This window comes from Vicia villosa, unplaced genomic scaffold (genome assembly GCF_029867415.1).
Source record: "Vicia villosa cultivar HV-30 ecotype Madison, WI unplaced genomic scaffold, Vvil1.0 ctg.001304F_1_1, whole genome shotgun sequence".
Lineage (NCBI taxonomy): Eukaryota > Viridiplantae > Streptophyta > Magnoliopsida > Fabales > Fabaceae > Vicia > Vicia villosa.
In genome coordinates this window covers 414,324-423,583 of record NW_026705567.1, presented here as the reverse complement: position 1 = coordinate 423,583, position 9,260 = coordinate 414,324, and the positions used below count along the sequence as shown (strand labels likewise).

General features: G+C 35.1%; 1 protein-coding gene and 1 long non-coding RNA gene across 2 annotated transcripts; both read left to right on the top strand.

The window, feature by feature from the left end:
* Positions 1–1,470: 1,470 nt before the first annotated feature.
* On the top strand, positions 1,471–6,624 carry LOC131634477 (putative respiratory burst oxidase homolog protein H). Its single transcript, XM_058905147.1, has 14 exons — positions 1,471–2,104; positions 2,207–2,372; positions 2,644–2,692; positions 2,953–3,066; positions 3,152–3,961; positions 4,120–4,215; positions 4,298–4,413; positions 4,516–4,618; positions 5,017–5,108; positions 5,185–5,350; positions 5,563–5,718; positions 5,807–5,935; positions 6,036–6,114; positions 6,203–6,624. The coding sequence occupies exons 1-14, from the start codon at positions 1,729–1,731 to the stop codon at positions 6,310–6,312; spliced, it is 2,562 nt and encodes an 853-aa protein (XP_058761130.1). The 5' UTR covers positions 1,471–1,728; the 3' UTR covers positions 6,313–6,624.
* Positions 6,625–7,475: 851 nt separating this feature from the next.
* On the top strand, positions 7,476–8,768 carry LOC131634487 (uncharacterized). Its single transcript, XR_009293551.1, has 4 exons — positions 7,476–7,832; positions 7,926–7,959; positions 8,081–8,258; positions 8,497–8,768. It is a non-coding gene; the product is annotated as an uncharacterized LOC131634487 (long non-coding RNA).
* Positions 8,769–9,260: the final 492 nt, after the last annotated feature.

Here is a 9,260-nt window from a genome sequence, read left to right as displayed (position 1 = left end):
ATATGGATTTTTGGTTCCATCATAGCTCTACAAATTTGGATGCTTCTTCAGAGATCTTGGCCCTACTGTCAAGGATATGCGGAAGAACAAAGAGTTTTTCTTTTTCAACAAAGTTGGAACGTCTACGTCATATCTTTCCATTTTTCAAGTATGACGTGCCAGTGAATGTTGATGGCGGAGAATCTCGGGATAAGTAAGCTTACTGCTTTGTCCTTGGTACCGATCGCGAGTTGGAGACTTCAAGACTTCTCTTCCTGGCATAGTTGTCCCATTGTGAATTGTCTCTAGCCCACCGGCCTGATCACCTCAAGAGGCTGCCTCTCGTATAATATTGTCTCTTTGTGAAGCTTATTAAAGATTTTCTTCAATCTTGAGAATCCTTTTATCTAAAAATTGTGAACTATGTTGGTGCATTAGATTATAGACGTTGTTTAGCAAGTTTGTGACTCCCTGTATTCAAAGATTCTCCTATAATAGCTGAAGACTAGGGGACACTGCATGTATAAGTATAACAAGTAGATTAGGACGTTGATGTAATGTTTCGCCATGGTGAGGATGTTGTTGGATTTTAGGGGTGGAAAACAGGGATGTCTGCGCCATTTAGGTCAATCATGCAATGATTCACAAAAAAATAAACGGGGCAGGCAGATATTGTTGAAGGTGCATGCCTAAAACCTTTGCCTAACCATACAAATATATGAGAAATGCATCTTTAAAACTTTAAAATTGCACAATTTTATGTTAATGCCTGCGCTCGTAAAAAAATAGAGTTGGGCAGGGTAGGTATATTTAAAGGACGCGAGTTTAAAACCTTGATCCGTCCAGCGAAAGAGTGCGAGCGAAACACGCATGTCCAGTAGGTCGAACTCATTTTTTCACCCCTAGTAGATTTGTTGAACGAAAAGGCCTGAAATGTTTTCACATACGGCGCCACTATTCTATTGAGAACTAGAAATGATAACTGGTGTAGGAAAATTGTATTTTGTTATTATGGATTAGTAATTCTAATGTAGTGACTAGGGGTATGACCTATAAGGATAGTACTAGAACGTCAAGTCAGTGAGAGACATCTGAAGTAATGTGTAAGGGAGAATGAATTTGAAAACCTAAAATGACGCACTTTAATCTTATATAATAAGAGCAGTTGCTCGCATGTCATTGGCGTATTGTGTGAGCCATCAGATTGTATTAGACGATGGTTGATGTATCGGAAGACAGACTTGTCTTTGCCTGCTTCTTATTATAACAAAGATCTACCTACTCCGCATGCCATTTCGCTCGAGGGTGTGTCTTTCTCCACGAACCTTGTGAACGGTCCAAAAAGTTGCTTAATCAACATTATATAATAATTAAAAATAAAGGTGGTGATATACAAGTGGACTTTATAAAAAAATAAACATAAATAAGAGTAGGAGTATTGCATTGGCGAGAGAAAAACATGTGCAAAGAAAATACATGTTTATATAGTATGCATGTAATAATTTTATTTTGATTGTGTTGGTTGTTGCATATAGTTAATTGGTTGGAGACCAAAAAGACACAAGTGTTGTATTATTATCAACCAATTTTCCTATAATTAGCAAACCAATAACACAACAAAAATTCCATACTCTTCTTTCTCTCTCCCTCTCCCAAATTCCTACTTTGACTGATTCATCTTTCCCTCTAATACCCTTCCTCTCAAATTCACCTAAATAAACAAACCTTTGTGGACAATCTTTTTCATTGATGTCATCAGAAAAACAAGGTACAGATGAATCATCGACATGGATTCTTGAAAGCATTGAGATTGCTCCTGATGTTGTGGAAGTTTCTAAAAAGGATGAAAATAATGAAAGCAGGGTTATAAAAGCCTCAGATAATGAAGCTTCTATCGACAATGGTAGCAATGTGAGACACAGAAACAACAACAATCATAATAATAACAATGGAGGCAAAATGGTTAGGATGCAATCAGGTGCTGCAAGAGGGCTTAAGGGTTTACGTTTTCTCGATAGAACGGTTACCGGAAAAGAAGGCGATGCATGGAGGTCAATTGAGAAACGTTTTACTCAACATGCAGTTGATGGAATGCTGCACAAAGATAAATTTGGACAATGCATTGGTAACAATGATTTATGATGTTGTTTGGTTTTTGTTTATGATGTTTTTAGTTGTTTGTTTGTTCTAAGGTTGTGTTATGACTGTTGGAAACAATGGTGTTTAGGTATGGGAGCAGATTCAAAGGAATTTGCAGGAGAACTCTATGAGGCATTGGCTAGGAGAAGGAATATAAGTGTAGAAAATGGAATTACTTTGAATCAAGTTAGAGTTTTTTGGGAGGATATGACTACTAAAGATCTTGAATCAAGACTTCAAGTGTTCTTTGACATGTAAGGACTATACACACACACATACATGTAACTTAATTTATGTATGTAGATATCTTTTGTATGATAATGATAGTGAAATTTCGTGATCCGATATTGTTTGTTAATTAGTGTTTTCTTCTTTCTTCGAGGTTTGAACTTTGAACCCTGGTCTTTTAGCTTCTTCAACTCTTTTAACATTTAGCTCAAACCAGATGAACTACCGTCTTTTGCATGTTAATCGAATAACTTTATATTGAATGGAGTTGTATATATGAACTAAAGTCTTTTTCAGGTGTGACAAGAATGGAGATGGTAGGTTATCCGAAGAGGAGGTTAGGGAGGTGAGTATCTGAGATCATGTAAATTATAATTTTACCGTTTTATCTTCTTTTTTTTCTATGAAGTACTGACACAGACATGGACACGATACCCTCAGACACACACATCGGTAAAAAAAAAATTAAAAATCAAGGTGTCTGTATGTTATAGCAAGTATTAAGGCCGTGTCCGTATCAGACAGACATCAACACGCGTCGCTGCTACGTTGCTTTCTTTTTTTAAAATTATGTGAAACAAAATTCTAACTGTTTTTGTGTAAAAGGTTATAGTGTTGAGTGCTTCTGCAAATAAGTTGGGAAATCTCAAAGATCAAGCTTCTGCATATGCGGCTTTGATCATGGAAGAGCTTGATCCAGATCATAATGGATATATAGAGGTTAGAATTAAAAGCCGAAAAGTATTAATCTTTTCTTGAAACTTTCATCTTTTGTATACTCATTAATCTGTTCTTGTTTAAATAGATGTGGCAGCTTGAAACTCTACTAAAGGAAATGGTTAGTGCAGAAGATGGCACTACGAAACTTAGTAACAGAACCGAAACATTAACTCGAGCTATGATACCAGGCAAGTACAGAACTCCTGTTAGAAAATTCATCTCCAAAACAACCGAATTTGTGCACGACAAATGGAAAAAAATATGGATAGTCGTACTTTGGTTAGCCGTAAACTTGATCCTTTTCGTTTGGAAGTTTCTTCAATACAAGGAAAAACCAGCATATGAAGTAATGGGATCATGTGTTTGTTTAGCAAAGGGTGCGGCCGAGACTCTCAAATTCAACATGGCGTTAATCGTCCTTACAATGTGTAGAAGAACGCTTACGATGCTACGAGGATCGTTTCTTAGTCAAATCATCCCTTTCGACGATAACATACACTTTCACATTGTTATTGCAATTGGTGTAGTTATAGGGACTGCCATCCATGTAGTAATCCATGTGACTTGTGATTTTCCGAGGATAGTTTCTTGTCCGACCGAAAAGTTCATGGCGACTATTGGATCCAGTTTTAATTATCGCCAGCCTGATTACCTTACCCTTGTTGAAAGTACTCCTGGTGTGACTGGAATTTTCATAGTCTTGATTATGGCTTTTACTTTCACTTTGGCAACACCTCATTTCCGAAAAAGCGTTGTCAAGTTGCCTTCGCCGTTGCATCATTTGGCCGGCTTCAATTCGTTTTGGTATGCGCATCATTTGCTTATTCTGGCTTATATTCTCCTCATCATTCATGGCTACTTTCTATTTCTCACCAAGGAATGGAAAAACAAGACGGTAAGCGAAGCTCTTGTAACTTATTTAACGCATTGAGTATACTAGTGCTGTCAATCGCGGATTGCAAAAAATAGCAGTTTGTTCAAATTTCGTTATTTTGACAACACTTTCTACCAAGTAGTATATCACGAAACAATAACGATAACCTGTTTATGCAGACATGGATGTACCTTATAGTTCCATTACTGCTCTACGCGTTTGAGAGAACTCATCCGTCTTTTAAGGGTAAAGATCAGCGCGTGAGCGTCATTAAGGTCTGTTTCAACGGCTTCTTCTTCTTCTTGAATTTTATATATAACAAAACATGAAAATAATCTTAAGAGATGAAAATTTCAGGCGATAATATACACAGGAAACGTGCTAGCGCTATACATGACAAAGCCGTCAGGGTTCAAGTATAAAAGTGGAATGTACCTTTTTGTCAAGTGTCCGGATATATCGAGTTATGAATGGTAATCATGATTTGCTTGAATGATATTTTGTTCACAAAAGTTTACTTTTTCGGAAAAAAAATACTTTTACTTAGGATAACCGAACTTACTGTTTTTTTACAGGCATCCATTCTCCATTACCTCTGCACCGGGAGACGATTACTTGAGTGTTCATATAAGAACCTTGGGAGATTGGACTACAGAACTTAGAAACATATTTGCAAAGGTGATGTTTGTGTATAAAATATGGTTCTTTCAAGTTTAATCCCTTTAAAATGTTTCAACATTTTTAGTCCCTACAGAGCAGTGTAGTCAAGATCGAGTCCTGGATCATATGATCTTACGTACTAAGGATGCTAGAGAGTGCTAATCAGAGAATGATCGTTTTCATCGCCGGCGTGGTCAACCTACTTAAGATCTCGTTCTTGACTACATTGCTACTAACGAACTAAAAGCACCTATTTTTTTAATAAAAGATAGGACTAAACTTGATGAATTTTTAATCGCGAGTTAAATTAAAAAAAATGAATATTTTATCGGCACTAGAAACATATTTATCCTTAAAAATATGATAATTATTGAACATCTAGTTGTATATTATTTACTATAATTTTACACATGCAGGCTTGTGAGCCTGAGAGTGCACAACCAAGAAGGGGAAGCCTAATCAGGATGGAAACTAGAGCAAATACAAGTATTGACCAATCAAAACCAAGGTAAATAAAAAATCTTGATTCTGATTTTTCTATAATGTTATGTATATATGCAATCATATTATTCTACTCTTTGTAGCATCAAATATCCAAAGATCCTCATCAAAGGACCCTATGGAGCACCAGCACAAAGCTATAGGCATTATGATGTACTCTTGCTCATAGGTCTAGGAATCGGCGCGACACCAATGATCAGTATTTTAAAAGATATCTTGAACCATATGAAGATGGAAAGTCCTCCGCAAGTAAGTGACAAATGGTCAATTCGTCCGATACTTTAGATTGAAGACATGTTTGACATAGACATAGTATTACCAATGTCTACATTTTAGTAACGTGTCTAGTATCCGTGTTTGTGTTTATGTCATGTCTGACACCGAAGTTTTATATACTCTTTTGTTGGTTGTATATTTATATATTACGTACAAAGTACTAATTCACGACGTTAACATAACAGACACTTTTTGAGATGGAATCCTTCAATAGTAGTAATCGTTCCGATGAAGAAAAAAAAGGTCCCGAAAGAGCATATTTCTATTGGGTAACGAGGGAACAAGCTTCATTTGAATGGTTCAAAGGTGTCATGGATGATATTGCCGAATATGACCGTGATGTGAGATTTAGTACCAATCTTTTTTTCCTTATCCTGTTACCTCGGTTTACACGAATATAGAAATTTAACGCGTATTTTAACAATGCAGGGTGTTATAGAAATGCATAACTATTTGACTAGTGTCTACGAGGAAGGCGATGCAAGGTCTGCACTTATTGCCATGATTCAGAAGTTGCAACATGCTAAAAATGGAGTAGACGTAGTTTCAGAAAGCCGGGTATGTCTCGATTTAGTTCTCATTTCTAGTTAATATCATTTTTTCATCATGCAACCAAAGATTAAGGTTTGTTACTATGATGTTATTTACCATATGTCAGATAAGAACACATTTTGCAAGACCAAACTGGAAAAAAGTCTTCTCTCAGTTAGCTTCAACGCATCAAAGCTCTCGTATCGGTATGAATAACTATAATGCTTAGTGAAATTCTAAAGCTCTATTAGATTTGAGAAATCGAAAATTTTATATGCTGTTTTCTTGATTCAGGTGTATTTTATTGTGGAAGTCCTACTCTTACAAAAACATTGAAGAGCCTTTGTCAGGAGTTTAGCTTAAACACATCAACACGATTTCAGTTTCATAAAGAGAACTTTTAAAGGAACAAATCACAGCATGATTGAATCAATCAAGAATTATCTTCATCAAGCAACATAAGATTGTAGAATATTTTTGTATACTCATAGTTTAATGTTGATAAGTTTTGTGTATGTAGCAAGATTTGGTATTGGTAGAGTTTGTGTTGGTTTTGCCTAAATCTTCAGAGTGTTTATTCATCATTTTTGTTCATTTCGCCTTTGTTTCGGTTCCTTTTTTATCGCGAAAAGTTCTCACATCTTGCTATAGTTAAGGATTACTTTAGTTCCTTGTTGGAGATTGTTATCCTGATATTATGCATAAGAAAATATGTAGAACAAGGTATAGACATTTTACAATTACATATGTTTATAGTACTTATAAAGTGAACCTACTCACAGTGGCGGAGCCAGACTAAAATTTTTTGGATGGCCGCTATGATAAACTAGAAGTTATAAATATATAAAAAAAATTGAATTTGGAATTAAATATAAAAAAATATTAATAAAATATAGCTAAATATATGCAACCACAGTGACAACAACTTAACTTTTTGTTTACTGTAATGCAATTTATTAAGATAACAATTCTAAAATATATAATTGTTATATTTTTTATTTTTATGGAAAATTTGTCTCAAATCCGTGTGATATACTAAGACTTTGAGAAGATTTTAAACATAATATAAAATTGTTATTTATTTTACTACTTTTAATATTTCATTTCAAATCTCTATGAAATATTAAGACGAATTCGAGACAAAATTATGAAGAATCTTTAAGACGAAAAATTCACAAAATACGCGATTGCTACTTATTTTACTTACTTTTTAATAAATAATGTCTCAAACATAATTAAGAATATTAATATTAAATGAAATAATTAATTTGTGACTTGGAAAGAACACTCCAGTACCCTTGAGTTTAGTTGGGTATCAGTACCCTTGTCCAATCAAACATTGTTTTAAAAACTGGACCGACCGGTCGAACCGGTCGAAATCTAAATCAATCTATAAAATAAGAAAACACAAGTACCTGGAAAATACTCAATTGTCCTTTGCTCAAAAAATTACACCTAATTATTTTGGGGGCAAAATGTGTCTAAAAATTACTTTTTGTAACTAAATTCAGAATTTGGCTACATTGAAACTAATGGTTTGGTCTGTTTGTGTTACCATTGGGCAACATATGTACAATATCCAATTTGCATTGTAATGTAATTGAACCATAAAATTTTCATCAGTACAAATATTGCAGAGAAGAAATGTTCCCTCTCTTCCCTCTCTTCCTCTTCTCCCTATTCATCTTCTCTCTCTTCCCTCTCTTCCTCTTCTTTCTTCTCTCTTCCCTCTCTTCGTCTTCTCCCTATTCGTCTTCCTCCTTCATATTCTTCTTCCTTCTCCATCTCCTTCTTCATTGTTATTATTGAGTTTCAGACATGTTCGATTTTGATTTTGATTTGGTGTTTGTTGTTTCAGGTTTGGTGGTGTTGACTCACGCGGAAGAGGGAAGCTTCGCCGACGGTGCGATTATCTGAACATAAGGTGAGCATCTTCTTCTTCAGATCTGGGTTTTTTGTTGTTACTAAGTGGTGATGAAGAGGGTTTTGATGTTCTCAGTTTACTCATGTGTTGAAGGATATGAAGATGATGTTATGGTTCCAGAACTTTGGTGAGATTTTTCTGATTTTTGTTCTTTGTGTTTTTGGATCTACCGATCTGTTGTCTTTTTTTCTTCTTCTACAAAAATTTCTAAAGGATTTTATGTATTTGGAAAATGACGTAACATTTAGGGTTTCATTATGATCTCTGTGGCTATGGCTGTGTGTTTGTGTGAACAGTTATTGTTTTTGCAACAATTTGAGAAGGGTTTCTGGAAAATGAAGAATGAAAATCTTAGGGTTTCATTGTTTGTTTCTCTGTGGCTGATTTCGGGTGAACAGTGGTCTGTGAGGTATGGACAACTCAAAGGTTAGTGCATAGATTAGACCTTTTATAATGTGGGTTTTTTTCGTTGGTTGATGTCATGTTGATTACCTTGAATATTGTTTGATATTGAAAATGTTCAAATCTGCAGATTTTATGTTATCATTGACAAACCTAACCAATATTCCAATATGTGCTGAATGGTTTTTGGATTTGGTCATGTTGAGATGGTGAAAGAGAGCTCCTATTTTGTTTATTTTTGCAATATTGACAACCTATTCAGTTTCAGTTTCCCGATTTAAGGCATGTCTGAGCTTGCCCTCCATATGTTTGATGAAAAGCAGGAATGACACAGTGGTTGTCGTTGCTGCGTTTCATGGTCTGAGGTTTGAAAGACCCGGTCAGGTTTGAGAGCAGTAGAGCACGGGATGATATCGATATTCGAATTAAAACCTGTTGCAGTGCGAAAATGATCATTCAAACCAGAATAATACATGAGTCACACTACCATCGGCGACAAGGAACGATAAGAAATTTTCTACTGGATTCTTAAAGGTTAATAATATGCAAATCTTATAACAAATCAAATGACAAGGGATTGATCAAGGATTGTCTAATTAATATTAGAACTACATTGACTCTGTTATTTAGTTACTATGATTTGAATATTTTGCAGCCTGTTACTCTATAATGTGTGAGTTTTCTATGTGCTGATGGGAGTTAGTTGTTGTTCTGCTACAGGTGTGTTCGAACTATTGCGCGTTGTTGCTGTTATTTCAAATCGCTTCAATTGTGTCGAATATCAAATGAGCATTGGATAATTTATGAATTCATGCCTTTATCTTTTGATCATTTCTAACTTCAGTAAAACCTTTTTTTATTGCAAAAGTTTGTTTACTAATTTTATTTCTATTTTATGTGATAGGAACTTCGATATATTAGGCAAATAGCTACGGAAACGAGTGGTGAAATAGTATATGGTTGAGATGTCAAGCGGATGTACAACAGTTGTGAGGATCCCACAACTTGCCATTCAGTTTCTTCCTC